At 47.0% G+C, this 27,500-nt stretch overlaps 1 protein-coding gene across 1 annotated transcript in view; it reads right to left on the reverse strand.

The window, feature by feature from the left end:
- Positions 1–27,500, reverse strand: part of LOC115114989 (actin-binding LIM protein 3-like) — a 134,716-nt gene that overhangs the window by 40,667 nt on the left and 66,549 nt on the right. The window contains exons 4-6 of the mRNA XM_065019875.1: positions 8,330–8,445; positions 6,813–6,939; positions 6,111–6,204 (exon numbers count right to left, since the gene is read on the reverse strand). Coding sequence (XP_064875947.1) covers positions 6,111–6,204; positions 6,813–6,939; positions 8,330–8,445 — 337 coding nt within the window. The remainder of the gene's footprint in view (positions 1–6,110; positions 6,205–6,812; positions 6,940–8,329; positions 8,446–27,500) is intronic.

Below are 27,500 nucleotides of genomic sequence, written 5' to 3' on the forward strand. Positions count from 1 at the left end.
AATTGTAGACCTCCAAAAGTCTGGTTCATCCTTGGGAGCAATGTCCAAACGCCTGAAGGTACCACGTTCATCGGTACAAACAATAGTATGCAAGTATAAACACCACGGGACCACGCAGCCGTCATACCGCTCAGGAAGGAGACGTGTTCTGTCTCCTAGAGATGAACATACTTTGGTGCGAAAAGTGCAAATCAATCCCAGAACAACAGCAAAGGACCCTGTGTAGATGCTGGAGGAAACAGGTACAAAAGTATCTATATCCACAGTAAAATGAGTCCTATATCGACATAACCTGAAAGGCCGCTCAGCAAGGAAAAAGCCACTGCTCCAAAACCGGCATAAAGTTTTCAACTGCACATGGAGACAAAGATCGTACTGTTTGGCCATAATGACCATCGTTGTGTTTGGAGGAAAAAGGGGGAGGCTTGTAAGCACGGGGTGGCTGCATCATGTTGTGGGGGTGCTTTGCTGACATTTCACATTCTTCAAGTAAAGTGGTGATCCTAACTGACCTAAGACAGTGAATTTTTACTAGGATTAAATGTCAAGAATTGTGAAAAACTGAGTTGAAATGTATTTGGCTAAGGTGTATGTAAACTTCCGACTTCAACTGTACACCTCATCCCTTGGCAGCAGTACTGTAGGTAACAACACATCCGCCACGCTGATCCTCAATACAGGGGACCCTCAGGGGTGTGTGCTCAGTCCCTTCCTGTACATTCGTGACAGCATGGCCAGGTGCGACTCCAACACCATCATCAAGTTTGCAGATGACACAACAGTGGTAGGCCTGATCACCAACAACGATGACAACAACTTCTCCCTCAACGTGATCAAGACAAAGGAGATGATTGTGGACTACAGGAAAAGGAGGACCGTGCACACCCCCATTCTCATTGACGGGGCTGAAGTGGAGCAGATTGAGAGCTTCAAGTTCCTTGGTGTCCACATCAAAGGCACAACTCGTGATTTGTAGACTTCAAGAAAGCATTTGATTCAATTTGGCACAAAGGTATTTTTATAGACTAATAGAAAGTGGCATTGGAAGGAAAACATATGATGTTATTAAATCAATGTACACTAAAAACAAATGTGCAGTTAAAATTGGTAACAAGCAAACAGACTTCTTCTCTCACGGACGGAGAGTGAAACAGGGCTGCCCAATAAGTCCAACACTGTTGAACATCTACATTAATGAATTGACAAACACATTAGAATAATCTGCTGCACCTGGTCTCACCCTACACAACACTGAAATCAAGTGCCTGCTGTACGCAGATGACCTGGAGCTGCTGTCTCCCACTAAAGAGGGGTTACAGCAGCACCTAGATCATCTGCACAGGTTCTGTCAGATCTGGGCTCTGACGGTTAACCACAGGTTATGTTGGACCTGGCCTTTAACGGTTAATCACAGGTTCTGTCAGACCTGGGCTCTGACAGTTAACCTGAAAAAAAAACAATACAATTATATCCAGTTGTATTAGAACACACCCAAAACAACAAGTATCTAGGATTAAATATCAACAACACAGGTAGCTTTCACATGGCTGTGAACGAGCTGAGAGACAAAGCAAGAAGAGCATTCTATGCCATTAAAAGGAACATTCAAATCTAAATTCCAATCCAGAATCTGTCTCAAAATGTTCCAATCAGTAATAGAACCAATTGCTCTATATGGCAGTGAAGTATAGGGTCCACTCTCTAATAATGAATTCACCAAATGGGACAAACATCCAATTGAAATATTGCATGCAGAGTTTTGCCAGACTGTATTGCAAGAGCAAAGAAAACCTCCAAATAACGCATGTAGATCAGAACTGGGCCACCACCCCCTGCTCATTCAAATAGAAAAAAGAGATATTACATCTTACAACCATCTAAAACAAGTGACTTCAAAACATTTCATCACACAGCCCTACAATGTCAAGAGATGAAACAAGAGAAGAGTCCCCTCAGCCAGCTGGTTCTGAGGCTCAGTTCACTAACCTAAACCAACCCCATAGAGCCTGAGAAAATCTGGCCCAACCAAATCATCACAAAACAAAACAAAATATATCACCTATTGGAAAGAAACCACAAAAAATCTAAGTAAACGTCAATGCGATTTGGCTCTAAACAGACAGTACTTGGTGGCAGACTATCTGACCACTGTGACTGATAGAAAACTGAGGAAAACATTGACTGGGTACAGACTCAGTGAGCACAGTCTGGCTATAGAGACCTGGTCATCACAGACAAACCTGGCTGCCCAGAGAGGACAGCCTGGCTATAGAGACAGGTCATCACAGACAAACCTGGCTGCCCAGAGAGCACAGCCTGGCTATAGAGACAGGTCATCACAGACAAACCTGGCTGCCCAGAGAGCACAGCCTGGCTATAGAGACAGGTCATCACAGACAAACCTGGCTGCCCAGTGAGCACAGCCTGGCTATAGAGACAGGTCATCACAGACAAACCTGGCTGCCCAGTGAGCACAGCCTGGCTATAGAGACAGGTCATCACAGACAAACCTGGCTGCCCAGAGAGGACAGCCTGGCTATAGAGACAGGTCATCACAGACAAACCTGGCTGCCCAGAGAGGACAGCCTGGCTATAGAGACAGGTCATCACAGACAAACCTGGCTGCCCAGAGAGGACAGTCTGGCTATAGAGACCTGGTCATCACAGACAAACCTGGCTGCCCAGAGAGGACAGCCTGGCTATAGAGACAGGTCATCACAGACAAACCTGGCTGCCCAGAGAGGACAGCCTGGCTATAGAGACAGGTCATCACAGACAAACCTGGCTGCCCAGAGAGGACAGGCTGGCTATAGAGACAGGTCATCACAGACAAACCTGGCTGCCCAGTGAGCACAGCCTGGCTATAGAGACAGGTCATCACAGACAAACCTGGCTGCCCAGTGAGCACAGCCTGGCTATAGAGACAGGTCATCACAGACAAACCTGGCTGCCCAGAGAGCACAGCCTGGCTATAGAGACAGGTCATCACAGACAAACCTGGCTGCCCAGAGAGGACAGGCTGTTCTCACTCTGACCCCGGGAAGAGGTAGAGACATGGATGCATTTCCTATTACACTGTGACAAATACTCAGATCTAAGAGAATCCTTATTTCCCAAAATTATCATTCAGTACAAAGAATTTGAAAATATAAAATATATGTATTGGGTGAAATGCCAAAATGAACCTGGAGAAGAGTCCCCTAAGCAAGAAGCTGGTCCTGGGGCTCTGTTCACAAACACAAACACAAACACACCCCACAGAGCCCCAGGACAGCAGCACAATTACCCAACTAAATCATGAGAAAACAAAAAGATAATTACTTGACACATTGGAAAGAATTAACCAAAAAAACAAAGCAAACTAGAAAGCTATTTGGCCCTAAACAGAGAGTACACAGTGGCAGAATACCTGACACCCGTGACTGACCTAAACTTAAAGAAACCTTTGACTATATACAGACTCAGTGAGCATAGCCTTGCTATTGAGAAAGGTCGCCGTAGGCAGATATGGCTCTCAAAAGAAGACAGGCTATGTGCACACTGCTCACAAAATGAGGTGGAAACTGAGCTGCACTTCCTAACCTCCTGTCCAATGTATGACCATATTAGAGACACATATTCCCCTGAGATTACACAGATCAACAAAGAATTTGAAAACAAACCCAATTTTGATAACTCCCATATCTACTGGGTGAAATTCCAGTGTGCCATCACAGCAGCAAGATTTATGACCTGTTGCCACAATAAAGGGCAAGCAGTGAAGAAAAAACATCATTGTAAATACAACCCATATTTATGCTTATTTATTTTCCCTTGTGTACTTTAACCATTTGAAAATTGTTACAACACTGTATATATACAGTGGGGAGAACAAGTACTGTATTTGATACACTGCCAATTTTGCATGTTTTCCCACTTACAAAGCATGTAGAGGTCTGTAATTTTTATCATAGGTACACTTCAACTGTGAGAGACAGAATCTAAAACAAAAATCCAGAACATCAAATTGTATGATTTTTAAGTAATTAATTTGCATTTTATTGCATGACATAAGCAGAACTTAATATTTGGTACAGAAAACTTTGTTTGCAATTACAGAGATCATATGTTTCCTGTAGTTCTTGACCAGGCTTGCACACACTGCAGCAGGGATTTTGGCCCACTCCTCCATACAGACCTTCTCCAGATCCTTCAGGTTTCGGGGCTGTCGCTGGGCAATACGGACTTTCAGCTCCCTCCAAAGATTTTCTATTGGGTTCAGGTCTGGAGACTGGCTAGGCCACTCCAGGACCCTGAGATGCTTCTTACGGAGCCACTCCTTAGTTGCCCTGGCTGTGTGGTTCAGGTCGTTGTCATGCTGGAAGACCAAGCCATGACCCATCTTCAATGCTCTTACTGAGGGAAGGAGGTTGTTGGCCAAGATCTTGTGATACATGGCCCCATCCATCCTCCCCTCAATAGGGTACAGTCATCCTGTCCCCTTTGCAGATAGCTTATCATCCTAATCGTCATTTAACAGTGATCACCAGTGGTCTCCTATTTAATGATAGCTAATCATCCTAATCGTCAGTTACCAGTGGTCTCCTATTTAATGATAGCTAATCATCCTAATCGTCAGTTACCAGTGGTCTCCTACTTAATGATAGCTAATCATCCTAATCGTCAGTTACCAGTGGTCTCCTACTTAATGATAACTAATCATCCTAATCATCATTTAACAGTGGTCTCCTACTTAATGATAACTAATCATCCTAATTATCATTTAACAGTGGTCACCAGTGGTCTCCTACTTAATGATAGCTAATCATCCTAATCGTCAGTTACCAGTGGTCTCCTATTTAATGATAGCTTATCAGTGGGATAATAATGATGGTTCTCATAACGACCCTCTTTTCAACGGCTCCTACTATGAGGATTCCTCCCAAATGGCACCCTATTCCTAGGTAGTGAACTAGGACCCATAGGGCTCTAGTCAAAAGTAGGACACTATGTTGGGAAAAGGGTGCCATTTGGGACATAGCATGAGCTCTGCCTTCCTACAGTAATTAGCACAACAATCCCTCTGGGTCACCTAAACACATTATAAAGAGAGGGTGAGGCAGGTGAGGAGGTGTCAGAGAGAGAGATGGAGGGAGGGAGAAATAGAGAGATGAGATGTAGAGCGTCTATTTGAAATAATGAGTGTGTATGTGTGTGTGAGAGATAGCGAGAGATTGCCTAAGCTGCATGTAATGTGAGGTTCCTGTACAGATCAGTGTAATGTTCATTTCCTCTACAGATCAGTGTAATGTTCATTTCCTCTACAGATCAGTGTAATGTTAATTTCCTCTACAGATCAGTGTAATGTTCATTTCCTCCACAGATCAGTGTAATGTTCATTTGCTCTACAGATCAGTGTAATGTTCATTTCCTCTACAGATCAGTGTAATGTTCATTTACTCTACAGATCAGTGTAACGTTCATTTCCTCTACAGATCAGTGTAATGTTAATTTCCTCTACAGATCAGTGTAATGTTCATTTCCTCTACAGATCAGTGTAATGTTCATTTGCTCTACAGATCAGTGTAATGTTCATTTCCTCTACAGATCAGTGTAATGTTCATTTCCTCTACAGATCAGTGCTTCCTCTGTCAGTCTCAGGTGGCAACTGGGAATAACTGGTAATATTGACAACTCATGTTAAAAGACACCACCAGCTTTCATATGTTCTCGTGTTCTGAGCAAGGAACATAAACGTTAGCTTTTTTACATGGCACATACTGCACTTTTACTTTCTTCTCCAACACTGTGTTTTTGCATTATTTAAACCAAATTGAACATGTTTTCTTATTTATTTGAGACTAAATGTATTTTATTTATGTATTATATTAAGTTAAAATAAATGTGTTTATTGTTCATTTTGTATCGTTGTAATTGTCATTAATTACAAATATATATAAAAATCGGCCGATTAATCGGACGCACGAAACACGCACGCAGGGCAGCAGATGAAGCCAGGCATGTTGTAGAAGCTGTTAACAACCCAGAGAGAGACTGATGGAGAAGAGAGGTGAGAGGAGGTGAGGAGAGGATAGCATAGGTCCCCAGGGGGAGTGTGTATGAGTGCTCACCTCCAGTACCCGTCCACTGATGTATCTGCTGCACGTCTCACACTTAACCCCAAACTGGGCGTGGTAGTCAGACTCACAGTACGGCACGTTGTCCCTGAAACACAAAGGGTTAAACACCCAATCAAAGGTGTGTGTGTGAGTGTGTGTGTGTGTGTGTGTGTATTTTGTCTGTCTCTCTGTGTCTGTTTGTGTGTGTGTGTGTGGTGTGTCTGTTTGTGTGTGTGTGGTGTGTCTGTTTGTGTGTGTGTGTGTGTGGTGTGTCTGTTTGTGTGTGTGTGTGTGGTGTGGTGTGTCTGTTTGTGTATATATAGTACAAGTTAAAAGTTTAGACACATTCATTCCATGGGTTTTCTTTATTTTTAATATTTTCTACATGGTAGAATAACATCAAAACTATGAAATAACACGTCGTAACCAAAAAAGTGTATTTGAGATTCTTCAAAGTAGCCACCCTTTGCCTTGATGACAGCTTTGCACACCTCTTGGCATTCTCTCAACCAGCTTCATGAGGTAGTCACCTGGAATGCATCTCAAATCTAAAATATATGTGTTTAACACTTTTTGGGTTACTACATGATTCACATCATGATTCACATGTGTTATTTCATAGTTTTGATGTCTTCACTATTATTCCAAAATGTATAAAGTAGTAAAAATAAAGAATGTCTGTACGTGTGTGTGTGTGTGTGTGTGTGTACTGACTTGCTGATGTATTCCCCAGTGAGGACCATGTTGCAGGTTAGACACTTGAAGCAGCTGACATGCCACTGTTTCTCCAACGCCAGCAGAGACTGTCCCTGTTTTATATCCTCTCCACACCCTGAACAGTCTGGAGAGAGGAAGGAGGGAGATGGGGAGAGGAAGGTGGAGAGGATGAGGGAGGGGGGAGAGAAGGGGACAGGGAGGCAGAGGGGGGCGAGGGAGGTAGGGAGAGACGGAGGGAGAGAGGGAGAGAGAGGGCGGAGACACGGAGAGAGAGGAGGGAGAGTGGAGGGGGAGGAGGAGGGGTGGGAGAAAGAGGTGAAGAAAAGTGGTGAGAATTAGGGGGATAAGTGAAAAGAAGCGAGAGGGGGACAAACCTGAGGGGCTAATGTATCTATACCCAACAATGTGTGTATCAACTCAGTGTATCAGCCCTATACCTGCAGACCCCTAAAGGGGGTGTGGTCTAGGGGTTGGTTCTAGATTGTGTCACCCTAAAGGGGTGTGGTCTAGGGGTTGGTTCTAGAGTGTGTCACCCTAAATGGGTCAGGTCTAGGGGTTGGTTCATGATTGATCCACCCTAAAGGGGTGTGGTGGAGGAATAGGGGTTGGTTCTTGATTGGGTCACCCTAAAGGGGTGTAGTCTTGGGGTTAGTTCTAGATTGTCACCCTAAAGGGGTGTGGTTGAGGGGTTGATTCTAGATTGGGTCATACGAAAGGGGTGTGGTCTAGAGGTTAGTTCTAGATTGGTTCCAAGTAGAGTTCCTCTCAGATCCACCAGTACCTGAATACCCTAGACCTGATCCGAGACCTGAGCGGGTCTGAATCTAGAATTCAAATTAATGTCACAGGTCTAGGTCAGGTCTGATATGATTGTCACGGGTCTCGGGTAAGTGTAATTTTAACGGAGTTGTCCGGAAGGGACCGCATAGATCCGAATGCAACTGCTGCAGTAGAGAGAGAAAGCAATTGTATAATTTATGCTCCTGCTCTTGCTTTTCACGAGAGTGGAGCGTGGTGCGTGTAGCTAGCTAGCTTAACTAGCTTCTCGTTCCGGTTTGATGCAGTCCAAGACAAGTACCACATTATCATCGTGGACGATAAATAACCTAGCTATTGCAGCTATTATTCTACTATAGCGTGAGTCAGGTTGGTTGGTTGCTGTCTTTCATCTCTCCTTTCCTCCTCCCTGCTCTCCATGTCAGTTGCTCACAGTACAGCCCCTCCCCCACTTGCTAGAATGGCATCTCTCTCCCTCCTCTCATGCTTTATCAGCTCCAGTTAACAAAGTAGCTTAAAAAATGAATTTTCTGCTGCTTCCCTCACTAGGACTGGGCCTGGACCCGACCAGGTCTACATGGGGCAGTCTAGTTGTCCTCGGGTCCATTCAGAACGGGTTTCTATATTCAAAAATAAATATATGCATACATTGGGTCCGGGAGGGAATACTCCAGGTCCATTTTGGACCCGTGAAGACCTCCAGATCCAAGTCTCGAGGTAATGAGGGCGGGACTTACGGCTGGGTCCATGGATCTTGATTGGTTCGTTGGAGGTGACGAGTGTGTGAGAACACTGTTGACACACACAGTCCTTCCCACTGAACGTCACTCTGTCTCCGATAGGGAACGGCTTCCTGAACGGGGGAGATACACACAGATTAAATACACATTTGCGTACACATACACAAGCATGCACACACACACACACACACGCACACACACACATACAGTGCGCCCAGGGAAGCCACATGGTCATTGTCCTCACCACTGAACAACCAACAATCTCACGCTTTGCTGGGATGAGGACACACACACACACACACACACAAATGGTTTCACTGTGACTGAGGAAATAAACTCTAAAGCCCAGCTTTAGATACATGCAGGAATAACCCCTTACTTTACCAGGAAAAGGCTGTGTTGTGTGTATATTTGATGTGTGAGAGCAGGTATCATGTCTTTGGTCGTGAGGAAGATGTCATTGGATGGCCTACAGAATGTTAGTGTGCTGTCAGGCAGAGGAGGAGAACATGGTTTAGATGGCCTACAGAATGTTAGTGTGCTGTCAGGCAGAGGAGGAGAACATGGTTTGGATGGCCTACAGAATGTTAGTGTGCTGTCAGGCAGAAGAGGAGAACATGGTTTGGATGGCCTACAGAATGTTAGTGTGCTGTCAGGCAGAGGAGGAGAACATGGTTTGGATGGCCTACAGAATGTTAGTGTGCTGTCAGGCAGAGGAGGAGAACATGGTTTAGATGGCCTACAGAATGTTAGTGTGCTGTCAGGCAGAGGAGGAGAACATGGTTTAGATGGCCTACAGAATGTTAGTGTGCTGTCAGGCATGTACAGAGAACATGGTTTGGATGGCCTACAGAATGTTAGTGTGCTGTCAGGCAGAGGAGGAGAACATGGTTTAGATGGCCTACAGAATGTTAGTGTGCTGTCAGGCATGTACAGAGAACATGGTTTGAATGGCCTACAGAATGTTAGTGTGCTGTCAGGCATGTACAGAGAACATGGTTTGGATGGCCTACAGAATGTTAGTGTGCTGTCAGGCATGTACAGAGAACATGGTTTGGATGGCCTACAGAATGTTTGTGTGCTGTCAGCCAGAAGAGGAGAACATGGTTTAGATGGCCTACAGAATGTTAGTGTGCTGTCAGGCAGAGGAGGAGAACATGGTTTGGATGGCCTACAGAATGTTAGTGTGCTGTCAGGCAGAGGAGGAGAACATGGTTTGGATGGCCTACAGAATGTTAGTGTGCTGTCAGGCAGAGGAGGAGAACATGGTTTAGATGGCCTACAGAATGTTAGTGTGCTGTCAGGCAGAGGAGGAGAACATGGTTTGGATGGCCTACAGAATGTTAGTGTGCTGTCAGGCAGAGGAGGAGAACATGGTTTAGATGGCCTACAGAATGTTAGTGTGCTGTCAGGCAGAAGGAGGAGAACATGGTTTAGATGGCCTACAGAATGTTAGTGTGCTGTCAGGCAGAGGAGAGAACATGGTTTGGATGGCCTACAGAATGTTAGTGTGCTGTCAGGCAGAGGACAGAGAACATGGTTTGGATGGCCTACAGAATGTTAGTGTGCTGTGAGGCAGAGGAGGAGAACATGGTTTGGATGGCCTACAGAATGTTAGTGTGCTGTCAGGCAGAGGAGGAGAACATGGTTTAGATGGCCTACAGAATGTTAGTGTGCTGTCAGGCAGAGGAGGAGAACATGGTTTAGATGGCCTACAGAATGTTAGTGTGCTGTCAGGCAGAAGAGGAGAACATGGTTTAGATGGCCTACAGAATGTTAGTGTGCTGTCAGGCAGAAGAGGAGAACATGGTTTAGACGGCCTACAGAATGTTAGTGTGCTGTCAGGCATGTACAGAGAACATGGTTTGGATGGCCTACAGAATGTTAGTGTGCTGTCAGGCAGAAGAGGAGAACATGGTTTAGATGGCCTACAGAATGTTTGTGTGCTGTCAGCCAGAAGAGGAGAACATGGTTTAGATGGCCTACAGAATGTTAGTGTGCTGTCAGGCAGAAGAGGAGAACATGGTTTAGATGGCCTACAGAATGTTAGTGTGCTGTCAGGCAGAGGAGGAGAACATGGTTTAGATGGCCTACAGAATGTTAGTGTGCTGTCAGGCAGAGGAGGAGAACATGGTTTAGATGGCCTACAGAATGTTAGTGTGCTGTCAGGCAGAGGAGGAGAACATGGTTTGGATGGCCTACAGAATGTTAGTGTGCTGTCAGGCAGAAGAGGAGAACATGGTTTAGATGGCCTACAGAATGTTAGTGTGCTGTCAGGCAGAGGAGGAGAACATGGTTTAGATGGCCTACAGAATGTTAGTGTGCTGTCAGGCAGAGGAGGAGAACATGGTTTGGATGGCCTACAGAATGTTAGTGTGCTGTCAGGCAGAGGAGGAGAACATGGTTTGGATGGCCTACAGAATGTTAGTGTGCTGTCAGGCAGAGGAGGAGAACATGGTTTGGATGGCCTACAGAATGTTAGTGTGCTGTCAGGCAGAGGAGGAGAACATGGTTTAGATGGCCTACAGAATGTTAGTGTGCTGTCAGGCAGAGGAGGAGAACATGGTTTAGATGGCCTACAGAATGTTAGTGTGCTGTCAGGCAGAAGAGGAGAACATGGTTTGGATGGCCTACACAATGTTAGTGTGCTGTCAGGCAGAGGAGGAGAACATGGTTTAGATGGCCTACAGAATGTTAGTGTGCTGTCAGGCAGAGGAGGAGAACATGGTTTAGATGGCCTACAGAATGTTAGTGTGCTGTCAGGCATGTACAGAGAACATGGTTTGGATGGCCTACAGAATGTTAGTGTGCTGTCAAGCAGAGGAGGAGAACATGGTTTAGATGGCCTACAGAATGTTAGTGTGCTGTCAGGCATGTACAGAGAACATGGTTTGGATGGCCTACAGAATGTTAGTGTGCTGTCAGGCAGAAGAGGAGAACATGGTTTAGATGGCCTACAGAATGTTTGTGTGCTGTCAGCCAGAAGAGGAGAACATGGTTTAGATGGCCTACAGAATGTTAGTGTGCTGTCAGGCAGAAGAGGAGAACATGGTTTAGATGGCCTACAGAATGTTAGTGTGCTGTCAGGCAGAGGAGGAGAACATGGTTTAGATGGCCTACAGAATGTTAGTGTGCTGTCAGGCAGAGGAGGAGAACATGGTTTAGATGGCCTACAGAATGTTAGTGTGCTGTCAGGCAGAGGAGGAGAACATGGTTTGGATGGCCTACAGAATGTTAGTGTGCTGTCAGGCAGAAGAGGAGAACATGGTTTAGATGGCCTACAGAATGTTAGTGTGCTGTCAGGCAGAGGAGGAGAACATGGTTTAGATGGCCTACAGAATGTTAGTGTGCTGTCAGGCAGAGGAGGAGAACATGGTTTGGATGGCCTACAGAATGTTAGTGTGCTGTCAGGCAGAGGAGGAGAACATGGTTTAGATGGCCTACAGAATGTTAGTGTGCTGTCAGGCAGAGGAGGAGAACATGGTTTAGATGGCCTACAGAATGTTAGTGTGCTGTCAGGCAGAAGAGGAGAACATGGTTTGGATGGCCTACACAATGTTAGTGTGCTGTCAGGCAGAGGAGGAGAACATGGTTTAGATGGCCTACAGAATGTTAGTGTGCTGTCAGGCAGAGGAGGAGAACATGGTTTAGATGGCCTACAGAATGTTAGTGTGCAGGTCAGGCATGTACAGAGAACATGGTTTGGATGGCCTACAGAATGTTAGTGTGCTGTCAAGCAGAGGAGGAGAACATGGTTTAGATGGCCTACAGAATGTTAGTGTGCTGTCAGGCAGAGGAGGAGAACATGGTTTAGATGGCCTACAGAATGTTAGTGTGCTGTCAGGCAGAGGAGGAGAACATGGTTTAGATGGCCTACAGAATGTTAGTGTGCTGTCAGGCATGTACAGAGAACATGGTTTGGATGGCCTACAGAATGTTAGTGTGCTGTCAGGCATGTACAGAGAACATGGTTTGGATGGCCTACAGAATGTTAGTGTGCTGTCAGGCATGTACAGAGAACATGGTTTGGATGGCCTACAGAATGTTAGTGTGCTGTCAGGCAGAAGAGGAGAACATGGTTTAGATGGCCTACAGAATGTTTGTGTGCTGTCAGCCAGAAGAGGAGAACATGGTTTAGATGGCCTACAGAATGTTAGTGTGCTGTCAGGCAGAAGAGGAGAACATGGTTTAGATGGCCTACAGAATGTTAGTGTGCTGTCAGGCAGAGGAGGAGAACATGGTTTGGATGGCCTACAGAATGTTAGTGTGCTGTCAGGCAGAGGAGGAGAACATGGTTTGGATGGCCTACAGAATGTTAGTGTGCTGTCAGGCAGAGGAGGAGAACATGGTTTAGATGGCCTACAGAATGTTAGTGTGCTGTCAGGCAGAGGAGGAGAACATGGTTTAGATGGCCTACAGAATGTTAGTGTGCTGTCAGGCAGAAGAGGAGAACATGGTTTAGATGGCCTACAGAATGTTAGTGTGCTGTCAGGCAGAAGAGGAGAACATGGTTTGGATGGCCTACAGAATGTTAGTGTGCTGTCAGGCAGAAGAGGAGAACATGGTTTAGACGGCCTACAGAATGTTAGTGTGCTGTCAGGCAGAAGAGGAGAACATGGTTTGGATGGCCTACAGAATGTTAGTGTGCTGTCAGGCAGAAGAGGAGAACATGGTTTAGATGGCCTACAGAATGTTAGTGTGCTGTCAGGCATGTACAGAGAACATGGTTTGGATGGCCTACAGAATGTTAGTGTGCTGTCAGGCAGAAGAGGAGAACATGGTTTAGATGGCCTACAGAATGTTTGTGTGCTGTCAGCCAGAAGAGGAGAACATGGTTTAGATGGCCTACAGAATGTTAGTGTGCTGTCAGGCAGAAGAGGAGAACATGGTTTAGATGGCCTACAGAATGTTAGTGTGCTGTCAGGCAGAGGAGGAGAACATGGTTTAGATGGCCTACAGAATGTTAGTGTGCTGTCAGGCATGTACAGAGAACATGGTTTGGATGGCCTACAGAATGTTAGTGTGCTGTCAGGCATGTACAGAGAACATGGTTTGGATGGCCTACAGAATGTTAGTGTGCTGTCAGGCAGAGGAGGAGAACATGGTTTGGATGGCCTACAGAATGTTAGTGTGCTGTCAGGCAGAGGAGGAGAACATGGTTTAGATGGCCTACAGAATGTTAGTGTGCTGTCAGGCATGTACAGAGAACATGGTTTGGATGGCCTACAGAATGTTAGTGTGCTGTCAGGCAGAAGAGGAGAACATGGTTTAGATGGCCTACAGAATGTTAGTGTGCTGTCAGGCAGAGGAGGAGAACATGGTTTAGATGGCCTACAGAATGTTAGTGTGCTGTCAGGCAGAGGAGGAGAACATGGTTTGGATGGCCTACAGAATGTTAGTGTGCTGTCAGGCAGAGGAGGAGAACATGGTTTGGATGGCCTACAGAATGTTAGTGTGCTGTCAGGCAGAGGAGGAGAACATGGTTTAGATGGCCTACAGAATGTTAGTGTGCTGTCAGGCAGAGGAGGAGAACATGGTTTAGATGGCCTACAGAATGTTAGTGTGCTGTCAGGCAGAAGAGGAGAACATGGTTTGGATGGCCTACACAATGTTAGTGTGCTGTCAGGCAGAGGAGGAGAACATGGTTTAGATGGCCTACAGAATGTTAGTGTGCTGTCAGGCATGTACAGAGAACATGGTTTGGATGGCCTACAGAATGTTAGTGTGCTGTCAAGCAGAGGAGGAGAACATGGTTTAGATGGCCTACAGAATGTTAGTGTGCTGTCAGGCAGAGGAGGAGAACATGGTTTAGATGGCCTACAGAATGTTAGTGTGCTGTCAGGCAGAGGAGGAGAACATGGTTTAGATGGCCTACAGAATGTTAGTGTGCTGTCAGGCATGTACAGAGAACATGGTTTGGATGGCCTACAGAATGTTAGTGTGCTGTCAGGCATGTACAGAGAACATGGTTTGGATGGCCTACAGAATGTTAGTGTGCTGTCAGGCATGTACAGAGAACATGGTTTGGATGGCCTACAGAATGTTAGTGTGCTGTCAGGCAGAAGAGGAGAACATGGTTTAGATGGCCTACAGAATGTTTGTGTGCTGTCAGCCAGAAGAGGAGAACATGGTTTAGATGGCCTACAGAATGTTAGTGTGCTGTCAGGCAGAAGAGGAGAACATGGTTTAGATGGCCTACAGAATGTTAGTGTGCTGTCAGGCAGAGGAGGAGAACATGGTTTAGATGGCCTACAGAATGTTAGTGTGCTGTCAGGCAGAGGAGGAGAACATGGTTTAGATGGCCTACAGAATGTTAGTGTGCTGTCAGGCAGAGGAGGAGAACATGGTTTGGATGGCCTACAGAATGTTAGTGTGCTGTCAGGCAGAAGAGGAGAACATGGTTTGGATGGCCTACAGAATGTTAGTGTGCTGTCAGGCAGAAGAGGAGAACATGGTTTAGACGGCCTACAGAATGTTAGTGTGCTGTCAGGCAGAAGAGGAGAACATGGTTTGGATGGCCTACAGAATGTTAGTGTGCTGTCAGGCAGAAGAGGAGAACATGGTTTAGACGGCCTACAGAATGTTAGTGTGCTGTCAGGCATGTACAGAGAACATGGTTTGGATGGCCTACAGAATGTTAGTGTGCTGTCAGGCAGAAGAGGAGAACATGGTTTGGATGGCCTACAGAATGTTAGTGTGCTGTCAGGCAGAGGAGGAGAACATGGTTTGGATGGCCTACAGAATGTTAGTGTGCTGTCAGGCAGAGGAGGAGAACATGGTTTGGATGGCCTGTCACAGAATGTTAGTGGTGCTGTCAGGCAGAGGAGGAGAACATGGTTTTGGATGGCCTACAGAATGTTAGTGTGCTGTCAGGCAGAGGAGGAGAACATGATTTGGATGGCCTACAGAATGTTAGTGTGCTGTCAGGCAGAGGAGGAGAACATGGTTTAGATGGCCTACAGAATGTTAGTGTGCTGTCAGGCAGAGGAGGAGAACATGGTTTAGATGGCCTACAGAATGTTAGTGTGCTGTCAGGCAGAGGAGGAGAACATGGTTTGATGGCCTACAGAATGTTAGTGTGCTGTCAGGCAGAGGAGGAGAACATGGTTTGGATGGCCTACAGAATGTTAGTGTGCTGTCAGGCAGAACATGGGATGGAGAACATGGTCAGGCAGAGGAGGAGATGGCCTACAGAATGTTAGTGTGCTGTCAGGCAGAGGAGGAGAACATGGTTTAGATGGCCTACAGAATGTTAGTGTGCTGTCAGGCAGAGGAGGAGAACATGGTTTGGATGGCCTACAGAATGTTAGTGTCAGGCATGTACAGAGAACATGGTTTGGATCAGAGGCAGAGGAGGAGAACATGGTTTGGATGGCCTACAGAATGTTAGTGTGCTGTCAGGCAGAGGAGGAGAACATGGTTTAGATGGCCTACAGAATGTTAGTGTGCTGTCAGGCATGTACAGAGAACATGGTTTGGATGGCCTACAGAATGTTAGTGTGCTGTCAGGCAGAAGAGGAGAACATGGTTTAGATGGCCTACAGAATGTTAGTGTGCTGTCAGGCAGAGGAGGAGAACATGGTTTAGATGGCCTACAGAATGTTAGTGTGCTGTCAGGCAGAGGAGGAGAACATGGTTTGGATGGCCTACAGAATGTTAGTGTGCTGTCAGGCAGAGGAGGAGAACATGGTTTGGATGGCCTACAGAATGTTAGTGTGCTGTCAGGCAGAGGAGGAGAACATGGTTTAGATGGCCTACAGAATGTTAGTGTGCTGTCAGGCAGAGGAGGAGAACATGGTTTAGATGGCCTACAGAATGTTAGTGTGCTGTCAGGCAGGAGAACATGGTTTGGATGGCCTACAGAATGTTAGTGTGCTGTCAGGCAGAGGAGGAGAACATGGTTTAGATGGCCTACAGAAATGTTCAGGTGAACAGAGAACATGGTTTGGATGGCCTACAGTCAGGCAGAGGAGGAGAACATGGTTTAGATGGCCTACAGAATGTTAGTGTGCTGTCAGGCAGAGGAGGAGAACATGGTTTAGATGGCCTACAGAATGTTAGTGTGCTGTCAGGCAGAGGAGGAGAACATGGTTTAGATGGCCTACAGAATGTTAGTGTGCTGTCAGGCATGTACAGAGAACATGGTTTGGATGGCCTACAGAATGTTAGTGTGCTGTCAGGCATGTACAGAGAACATGGTTTGGATGGCCTACAGAATGTTAGTGTGCTGTCAGGCATGTACAGAGAACATGGTTTGGATGGCCTACAGAATGTTAGTGTGCTGTCAGGCAGAAGAGGAGAACATGGTTTAGATGGCCTACAGAATGTTAGTGTGCTGTCAGGCAGAAGAGGAGAACATGGTTTAGATGGCCTACAGAATGTTAGTGTGCTGTCAGGCAGAAGAGGAGAACATGGTTTAGATGGCCTACAGAATGTTAGTGTGCTGTCAGGCAGAGGAGGAGAACATGGTTTAGATGGCCTACAGAATGTTAGTGTGCTGTCAGGCAGAGAGGAGAGGAGAACATGGTTTAGATGGCCTACAGAATGTTAGTGTGCTGTCAGGCAGAGGAGGAGAACATGGTTTGGATGGCCTACAGAATGTTAGTGTGCTGTGAACATGGTTTGGATGCTGTCAGGCATGTACAGAGAACATGGTTTGGATGGCCTACAGAATGTTAGTGTGCTGTCAGGCATGTACAGAGTTTGGATGGCCTACAGAATGTTAGTGTGCTGTCAGGCAGAAGAGGAGAACATGGTTTAGATGGCCTACAGAATGTTAGTGTGCTGTCAGCCAGAAGAGGAGAACATGGTTTAGATGGCCTACAGAATGTTAGTGTGCTGTCAGGCAGAAGAGGAGAACATGGTTTAGATGGCCTACAGAATGTTAGTGTGCTGTCAGGCAGAGGAGGAGAACATGGTTTAGATGGCCTACAGAATGTTAGTGTGCTGTGAGAACATGGTTTAGATGGCCTACAGAATGTTAGTGTGCTGTCAGGCAGAGGAGGAGAACATGGTTTGGATGGCCTACAGAATGTTAGTGTGCTGTCAGGCAGAAGAGGAGAACATGGTTTGGATGGCCTACAGAATGTTAGTGTGCTGTCAGGCATGTACAGAGAACATGGTTTGGATGGCCTACAGAATGTTAGTGTGCTGTCAGGCATGTACAGAGAACATGGTTTGGATGGCCTACAGAATGTTAGTGTGCTGTCAGGCATGTACAGAGAACATGGTTTGGATGGCCTACAGAATGTTAGTGTGCTGTCAGGCAGAAGAGGAGAACATGGTTTAGATGGCCTACAGAATGTTAGTGTGCTGTCAGGCATGTACAGAGAACATGGTTTGGATGGCCTACAGAATGTTAGTGTGCTGTCAGGCAGAACATGGTACAGAATGAGAACATGGTTTGGATGGCCTACAGAATGTTAGTGTGCTGTCAGGCATGTACAGAGAACATGGTTTGGATGGCCTACAGAATGTTAGTGTGCTGTCAGGCAGAAGAGGAGAACATGGTTTAGATGGCCTACAGAATGTTAGTGTGCTGTCAGAAGAGGAGAACATGGTTTAGATGGCCTACAGAATGTTAGATGGCCTACAGAATGTGTGCTGTCAGGCAGAAGAGGAGAACATGGTTTAGATGGCCTACAGAATGTTAGTGTGCTGTCAGGCAGAGGAGGAGAACATGGTTTAGATGGCCTACAGAATGTTAGTGTGCTGTCAGGCAGAGGAGGAGAACATGGTTTAGATGGCCTACAGAATGTTAGTGTGCTGTCAGGCAGAGGAGGAGAACATGGTTTGGATGGCCTACAGAATGTTAGTGTGCTGTCAGGCAGAAGAGGAGAACATGGTTTGGATGGCCTACAGAATGTTAGTGTGCTGTCAGGCAGAAGAGGAGAACATGGTTTAGACGGCCTACAGAATGTTAGTGTGCTGTCAGGCAGAAGAGGAGAACATGGTTTGGATGGCCTACAGAATGTTAGTGTGCTGTCAGGCAGAAGAGGAGAACATGGTTTAGATGGCCTACAGAATGTTAGTGTGCTGTCAGGCAGAAGAGGAGAACATGGTTTAGATGGCCTACAGAATGTTAGTGTGCTGTCAGGCAGAGGAGGAGAACATGGTTTAGATGGCCTACAGAATGTTAGTGTGCTGTCAGGCAGAGGAGGAGAACATGGTTTGGATGGCCTACAGAATGTTAGTGTGCTGTCAGGCAGAGGAGGAGAACATGGTTTGGATGGCCTACAGAATGTTAGTGTGCTGTCAGGCAGAGGAGGAGAACATGGTTTGGATGGCCTACAGAATGTTAGTGTGCTGTCAGGCAGAAGAGGAGAACATGGTTTGGATGGCCTACAGAATGTTAGTGTGCTGTCAGGCAGAGGAGGAGAACATGGTTTGGATGGCCTACAGAATGTTAGTGTGCTGTCAGGCAGAGGAGGAGAACATGGTTTGGATGGCCTACAGAATGTTAGTGTGCTGTCAGGCAGAGGAGGAGAACATGGTTTGGATGGCCTACAGAATGTTAGTGTGCTGTCAGGCAGAGGAGGAGAACATGATTTGGATGGCCTACAGTGTGCTGTCAGGCAGAGGAGGAGAACATGGTTTAGATGGCCTACAGAATGTTAGTGTGCTGTCAGGCAGAGGAGGAGAACATGGTTTAGATGGCCTACAGAATGTTAGTGTGCTGTCAGGCAGAGGAGGAGAACATGGTTTGGATGGCCTACAGAATGTTAGTGTGCTGTCAGGCAGAGGAGGAGAACATGGTTTGGATGGCCTACAGAATGTTAGTGTGCTGTCAGGCAGAGGAGGAGAACATGGTTTGGATGGCCTACAGAATGTTAGTGTGCTGTCAGGCAGAGGAGGAGAACATGGTTTGGATGGCCTACAGAATGTTAGTGTGCTGTCAGGCAGAAGAGGAGAACATGGTTTAGATGGCCTACAGAATGTTAGTGTGCTGTCAGGCAGAAGAGGAGAACATGGTTTGGATGGCCTACAGAATGTTAGTGTGCTGTCAGGCAGAGGAGGAGAACATGGTTTGGATGGCCTACAGAATGTTAGTGTGCTGTCAGGCAGAGGAGGAGAACATGGTTTGGATGGCCTACAGAATGTTAGTGTGCTGTCAGGCATGTACAGAGAACACGGTTTGGATGGCCTACAGAATGTTAGTGTGCTGTCAGGCAGAAGAGGAGAACATGGTTTAGATGGCCTACAGAATGTTAGTGTGCTGTCAGGCAGAGGAGGAGAACATGGTTTGGATGGCCTACAGAATGTTAGTGTGCTGTCAGGCAGAAGAGGAGAACATGGTTTGGATGGCCTACAGAATGTTAGTGTGCTGTCAGGCAGAGGAGGAGAACCTGGTTTGGATGGCCTACAGAATGTTAGTGTGCTGTCAGGCAGAAGAGGAGAACATGGTTTAGATGGCCTACAGAATGTTAGTGTGCTGTCAGGCAGAGGAGGAGAACATGGTTTGGATGGCCTACAGAATGTTAGTGTGCTGTCAGGCAGAAGAGGAGAACATGGTTTAGATGGCCTACAGAATGTTAGTGTGCTGTCAGGCAGAAGAGGAGAACATGGTTTAGATGGCCTACAGAATGTTAGTGTGCTGTCAGGCAGAAGAGGAGAACATGGTTTAGATGGCCTACAGAATGTTAGTGTGCTGTCAGGCAGAAGAGGAGAACATGGTTTGGATGGCCTACAGAATGTTAGTGTGCTGTCAGGCAGAGGAGGAGAACATGGTTTAGATGGCCTACAGAATGTTAGTGTGCTGTCAGGCAGAGGAGGAGAACATGGTTTGGATGGCCTACAGAATGTTAGTGTGCTGTCAGGCAGAAGAGGAGAACATGGTTTAGATGGCCTACAGAATGTTAGTGTGCTGTCAGGCAGAGGAGGAGAACATGATTTGGATGGCCTACAGAATGTTAGGGTGCTGTCAGGCAGAAGAGGAGAACATGGTTTAGATGGCCTACAGAATGTTAGTGTGCTGTCAGGCAGAGGAGGAGAACATGGTTTGGATGGCCTACAGAATGTTAGTGTGCTGTCAGGCAGAGGAGGAGAACATGGTTTGGATGGCCTACAGAATGTTAGTGTGCTGTCAGGCAGAGGAGGAGAACATGGTTTAGATGGCCTACAGAATGTTAGTGTGCTGTCAGGCAGAGGAGGAGAACATGGTTTAGATGGCCTACAGAATGTTAGTGTGCTGTCAGGCAGAAGAGGAGAACATGGTTTAGATGGCCTACAGAATGTTAGTGTGCTGTCAGGCAGAAGAGGAGAACATGGTTTGGATGGCCTACAGAATGTTAGTGTGCTGTCAGGCAGAAGAGGAGAACATGGTTTGGATGGCCTACAGAATGTTAGTGTGCTGTCAGGCAGAAGAGGAGAACATGGTTTAGATGGCCTACAGAATGTTAGTGTGCTGTCAGGCAGAGGAGGAGAACATGGTTTGGATGGCCTACAGAATGTTAGTGTGCTGTCAGGCAGAGGAGGAGAACCTGGTTTGGATGGCCTACAGAATGTTAGTGTGCTGTCAGGCAGAAGAGGAGAACATGGTTTAGATGGCCTACAGAATGTTAGTGTGCTGTCAGGCAGAGGAGGAGAACATGGTTTGGATGGCCTACAGAATGTTAGTGTGCTGTCAGGCAGAAGAGGAGAACATGGTTTAGATGGCCTACAGAATGTTAGTGTGCTGTCAGGCAGAAGAGGAGAACATGGTTTAGATGGCCTACAGAATGTTAGTGTGCTGTCAGGCAGAAGAGGAGAACATGGTTTAGATGGCCTACAGAATGTTAGTGTGCTGTCAGGCAGAAGAGGAGAACATGGTTTGGATGGCCTACAGAATGTTAGTGTGCTGTCAGGCATGTACAGAGAACATGGTTTGGATGGCCTACAGAATGTTAGTGTGCTGTCAGGCAGAGGAGGAGAACATGGTTTAGATGGCCTACAGAATGTTAGTGTGCTGTCAGGCAGAAGAGGAGAACATGGTTTAGATGGCCTACAGAATGTTAGTGTGCTGTCAGGCAGAAGAGGAGAACATGGTTTAGATGGCCTACAGAATGTTAGTGTGCTGTCAGGCAGAGGAGGAGAACATGGTTTAGATGGCCTACAGAATGTTAGTGTGCTGTCAGGCAGAAGAGGAGAACATGGTTTGGATGGCCTACAGAATGTTAGTGTGCTGTCAGGCAGAGGAGGAGAACATGGTTTGGATGGCCTACAGAATGTTAGTGTGCTGTCAGGCAGAGGAGGAGAACATGGTTTGGATGGCCTACAGAATGTTAGTGTGCTGTCAGGCAGAAGAGGAGAACATGGTTTAGATGGCCTACAGAATGTTAGTGTGCTGTCAGGCAGAAGAGGAGAACATGGTTTAGATGGCCTACAGAATGTTAGTGTGCTGTCAGGCAGAGGAGGAGAACATGGTTTAGATGGCCTACAGAATGTTAGTGTGCTGTCAGGCAGAAGAGGAGAACATGGTTTGGATGGCCTACAGAATGTTAGTGTGCTGTCAGGCAGAAGAGGAGAACATGGTTTGGATGGCCTACAGAATGTTAGTGTGCTGTCAGGCAGAGGAGGAGAACATGGTTTGGATGGCCTACAGAATGTTAGTGTGCTGTCAGGCAGAGGAGGAGGAGTAGACTAGAGGAGGATAATAAGGAAGAGACTATAGGAGGAGGAGGAGGAATAGACTAGAAGAGGAGGATGAGAAGTAGACTAGAGGAGGAGGAGGAGGAGGAGACTAGAGGAGGATGATGAGAAGTAGACTGGAGGAGGAGGAGGAGGAGTAGACTAGAGGAGGATGAGGAGGAGTAGACTAGAGGAGGACGATGAGGAGTAGACTAGAGGAGGAGGATGAGAAGTAGACTAGAGGAGGACGATGAGGAGTAGACTAGAGGAGGATGAGGAGGAGTAGACTAGAGGAGGACGATGAGGAGTAGACTAGAGGAGGATAATAAGGAAGAGACTAGAGGAGGAGGAGGAGGAATAGACTAGAGGAGGAGGATGAGAAGTAGACTAGAGGAGGAGGAGGAGGAGGAGACTAGAGGAGGACGATGAGGAGTAGACTAGAGGAGGATGATGAGAAGTAGACTAGAGGAGGATGATGAGGAGTAGACTAGAGGAAGAGGAGGAGGAGTAGACTAGTGGAGGAGTAGTAGACTGGAGGAGGAGGAGTAGACTTAGAGGAGGAGGAGGAGGAGGAGGAGGAGAAGGAGGAGGAGACTAGAGGAGGAGGAAGAGGAGTACACTAGACGAGGAGGAGGAGACTAGAGGAGGAGGAAGAGGAGTAGACTCGAGGAGGAGGATGAGGAGTAGACTAGAGGAGGAGGATGAGGAGTAGACTAGAGGAGGAGGATGAGGAGTAGACTAGAGGAGGAAGAAGAGAAGTAGACTAGAGGAGGAGGATGAGAAGTAACCTAGAGGTGGATGATGTGGAGTAGACTAGATAAGGAGGAAGAGGAGACTAGAGGAGGAGGATGAGGAGTAGACTAGAGGAGGAGGATGAGAAGTAGATTAGAGGAGGATTAGGAGGAGTAGACTAGAGGAGGAGGATGAGGAGAAGACTAAAGGAGGAAGATGAGGAATAGACTAGAGGAGGATGAGGAGGAGTAGCCTAGAGGAGGATGAGGAGTAGACTAGAGGAGGAGGAAGAGTAGACTAGAGGAGGAGGAGGAGTACACTAGAGGAGGGGAGGAGTAGAATAGAGGAGGAGGAGGAGGAGGAGTAGACTAGAGGAGGAGGAGGAGGAGTAGACTAGAAGAGGAGGATTAGGAGTAGACTAGAGGAGGAGGAGGAGAAGTAGATTAGAGGAGGAGGAGGAGGAGTAGACTAGAGGAGGAGGATGAGGAGAAGACTAAAGGAGGAAGATGAGGAATAGACTAGAGGAGGATGAGGAGGAGTAGCCTAGAGGAGGATGAGGAGTAGACTAGAGGAGGAGGAAGAGTAGACTAGAGGAGGAGGAGGAGTACACTAGAGGAGGGGAGGAGTAGAATAGAGGAGGAGGAGGAGGAGGAGTAGACTAGAGGAGGAGGAGGAGGAGTAGACTAGAAGAGGAGGATTAGGAGTAGACTAGAGGAGGAGGAGGAGAAGTAGACTAGAGGAGGAGGATGAGGAGTAGACTAGAGGAGGAGGATGAGGAGTAGACTAGAGGAAGAGGAGGAGAGGAGTAGACTAGAGGAGGAGGAAGAGGAGTAGACTAGAGGAGGGGGATGAGGAGTAGACTAGAGGAGGAGGATGAGGAGTAGACTAGAGGAGGAGGATGAGGAATAGACTAGAGGAGGAGGAGGAGTAGACTAGAGGAGGAGGAAGAGTAGACTAGAGGTGGAGGAGGAGTAGACTAGAGGAAGAGGAGGAGGAGGAGTAGACTAGAGGAGGAGGAAGAGGAGTAGACTAGAGGAGGAGGAGTAGACTAGAGAATGAGGAAGAGGAGAAGACTAGAGGAGGAGGATGAGGAGTAGACTAGAGGAGGAGGATGAGAAGGAGCCTAGAGGAGGATGATGAGGAGGCGACTAGAGGAGGAGGATGAGAAGGAGCCTAGAGGAGGATGATGAGGAGTAGACTAGAGGAGGAGGATGAGGAGTAGACTAGGGGAGGAGGATGAGGAGAAGACTAGAGGAGGAGTAGTAGATTAGGGGAGGAGTAGTAGACTTTGAGTAGTAGTAGTAGACCAGAGGAGTAGTAGACTAGAGGAGTAGTAGAGGACTAGAGGAGTCGTAGACTAGAGGAGGATGAGAAGGAGCCTAGAGGAGGATGATGAGGAGTAGACTAGAGGAGGAGGAGGAGCAGACTAGAGGATGAGGATGAGTAGACTAGAGGAGGAGGATGAGAAGTAGACTAGAGGAGGAGTAGTAGACTAGTGGAGGAGTAGTAGACTATAGGAGGAGGATGAGAAGTAGACTAGAGGAGGGGGAAGATGAGTAGACTAGAGGAGGAGGAAGAGTAGACTAGAGGCGGAGGAGGAGTAGACGAGAGGAGGATGATGAGGAGTAGACTAGAGGAGCAGGATGAGAAGTAGACTAGAGGAGCAGGATGAGGACTAAACTAGAGGAGGATGATGAGAAGTAGACTAGAGGAGGAGGAGGAGTAGACTAGAGGAGGACGATGAGAAGTAGACTAGAGGGGGGGAGGAGGAGTAGACTAGAGGAGGATGAGGAGTAGACTAGAGGAGGAGTAGTAGACTAGAGGAGGAGGATGAGAAGTAGACTAGAGGAGGAGGATGAAAAGTAGACTAGAGGAGGAGGATGAGAAGTAGACTAGAGGAGGAGGAGGAGTAGACTAGAGGAGGATAATAAGGAAGAGACTAGAGGAGAAGGATGAGGAGTAGACTAGAGGAGGAGGATGAGAAGTAGACTAGAAGAGCAGGAGGAGGAGTAAACTAGGAGGAAGATGAGAAGTAGACTAGAGGAGGATGATGAGGAGTAGACTAGAGGAGGAGGATGAGGAGTAGACTAGGGGAGGAGGATGAGGAGAAGACTAGAGGAGGAGGAGTAGTAGACTAGGGGAGGAGGATTAGGAGTAGACTAGAGGAGGAGGAGGAGAAGTAGATTAGAGGAGGAGGAGAAGACTAGAGGAGGAGTATCAGGAGTAGACTAGAGGAGGAGGATGAGGAGTAGACTAGAGGAGGAGGATGAGGAGTAGACTAGAGGAGGAGGATGAGGAGTAGACTAGAGGAAGAGGAGGAGGAGGAGTAGACTAGAGGAGGAGGAAGAGGAGTAGACTAGAGAAGGGGATGAGGAGTAGACTAGAGGAGGAGGATGAGGAGTAGACTAGAGGAGGAGGATGAGGAATAGACTAGAGGAGGAGGATGAGGAATAGACTAGAGGAGGAGGAAGAGTAGACTAGAGGTGGAGGAGGAGTAGACTAGAGGAAGAGGAGGAGGAGGAGAGGAAGAGGAGGAGGAAGAGGAGTAGACTAGAGGAGGAGGAAGAGGAGTAGACTAGAATGAGGAGGAGAAGACTAGAGGAGGAGGATGAGGAGTAGACTAGAGGAGGAGGATGAGAAGGAGCCTAGAGGAGGATGATGAGGAGGCGACTAGAGGAGGAGGATGAGAAGGAGCCTAGAGGAGGATGATGAGGAGTAGACTAGAGGAGGAGGATGAGGAGTAGACTAGGGGAGGAGGATGAGGAGAAGACTAGAGGAGGAGGAGTAGTAGACTAGGGGAGGAGTAGTAGACTTTGAGTAGTAGTAGTAGACCAGAGGAGTAGTAGACTAGAGGAGTAGTAGAGGACTAGAGGAGTCGTAGACTAGAGGAGGATGAGAAGGAGCCTAGAGGAGGATGATGAGGAGTAGACTAGAGGAGGAGGAGGAGCAGACTAGAGGATGAGGATGAGTAGACTAGAGGAGGAGGATGAGAAGTAGACTAGAGGAGGAGGAGTAGACTAGTGGAGGAGTAGTAGACTAGAGGAGGAGGATGAGAAGTAGACTAGAGGAGGGGGAAGATGAGTAGACTAGAGGAGGAGGAAGAGTAGACTAGAGGCGGAGGAGGAGTAGACGAGAGGAGGATGATGAGGAGTAGACTAGAGGAGCAGGATGAGAAGTAGACTAGAGGAGCAGGATGAGGAGTAAACTAGAGGAGGATGATGAGAAGTAGACTAGAGGAGGAGGAGGAGTAGACTAGAGGAGGACGATGAGAAGTAGACTAGAGGGGGGGAGGAGGAGTAGACTAGAGGAGGATGAGGAGTAGACTAGAGGAGGAGGATGAGAAGTAGACTAGAGGAGGAGGAGGAGTAGACTAGAGGAGGAGGATGAGAAGTAGACTAGAGGAGGAGGAGGAGGAGGAGACTAGGGGAGGAGGAGTAGTAGACTAGGGGAGGAGTAGTAGACTTTGAGTAGTAGTAGTAGACCAGAGGAGTAGTAGACTAGAGGAGTAGTAGAGGACTAGAGGAGTCGTAGACTAGAGTAGTCCTAGACTAAAGGATTAGTAGACTAGAGCAGTAGTAGACTAGAGGAGTAGTAGTAGACTAGAGGAGAAGTAGACTAGAGGAGTAGTAGTAGTAGACTAGAGGAGAAGTAGACTAGCGGAGAAGTAGACTAAAGGAGTAGTAGTAGACTAGAGGAGTAGTAGTAGACTAGAGGGGTAGTAGACTAGAGGAGAAGTAGACTAGAGGAGTAGTAGTAGACTAGAGGAGAAGTAGACTAGAGGAGAAGTAGACTAAAGGAGTAGTAGTAGACTAGAGGAGTAGTAGTAGACTAGAGGGGTAGTAGACTAGAGGAGTAGTAGTAGACTAGAGGAGGAGTAGACTAGAGCAGTAGTAGACTAGAGGAGTAGTAGTAGACTAGAGGAGTAGTAGTAGACTAGAGGAGTAGTAGACTAGAGGAGTAGTAGTAGACTAGAGGAGTAGTAGTAGACTAGAGGAGTAGTAGACTAGAGCAGTAGTAGACTAGAGGAGTAGTAGACTAGAGCAGTAGTAGACTAGAGGAGTAGTAGTAGACTAGAGGAGTAGTAGTAGACTAGAGGAGTAGTAGACTAGAGCAGTAGTAGACTAGAGGAGTAGTAGTAGACGAGAGGAGTAGTGGACTAGAGGAGTAGTAGACTAGAGGAGAAGTAGACTAAAGGAGGAGTAGTAGACTAGAGGAGTAGTAGTAGACGAGAGGAGTAGTAGAAGACTAGATAAGTAGTAGTAGACTAGAGGAGTAGTAGTAGACTAGAGGAGTAGTAGTAGACGAGAGGAGTAGTAGAAGACTAGATAAGTAGTAGTAGACTGGAGGAGTAGTAGTAGACTAGAGGAGTAGTAGACTAGAGGAGTAGTAGTAGTAGACGAGAGGAGTAGTAGAAGACTAGATAAGTAGTAGTAGACTAGAGGAGTAGTAGTAGACTAGAGGAGTAGTAGTAGACTAGAGGAGTGTGTGTGTGTGTGTGTGTGTGTGTGTGTGTGTGTGTGTGTGTGTGTGTGTGTGTGTGTGTGTGTGTGTGTGTGTGTGTGTGTGTGTGTGTTCGTTGTTAGCTGCGTGTGTCTCTCCCTCCAGAGACTCTGCACTGTCAGCCTTGCTCTGCGTTTTCAACTTTTACTCTACATATTTAATGGAAGCCATGTTACTCTGGCCACAAAAGCATCGCTGCTATTTCTGTCCTTCTCTGACAGCACGCTCTGTTTCTCTGTCTCCCACCATCTCTGCTGCCTTTTCAAAACACCAGTTCACTGAAACGCAGGACAGAGCTAACTACAAAAGAGCTCACCCTCACTGTTTCACA

This window comes from Oncorhynchus nerka, linkage group LG6, assembly GCF_034236695.1.
Source record: "Oncorhynchus nerka isolate Pitt River linkage group LG6, Oner_Uvic_2.0, whole genome shotgun sequence".
Lineage (NCBI taxonomy): Eukaryota > Metazoa > Chordata > Actinopteri > Salmoniformes > Salmonidae > Oncorhynchus > Oncorhynchus nerka.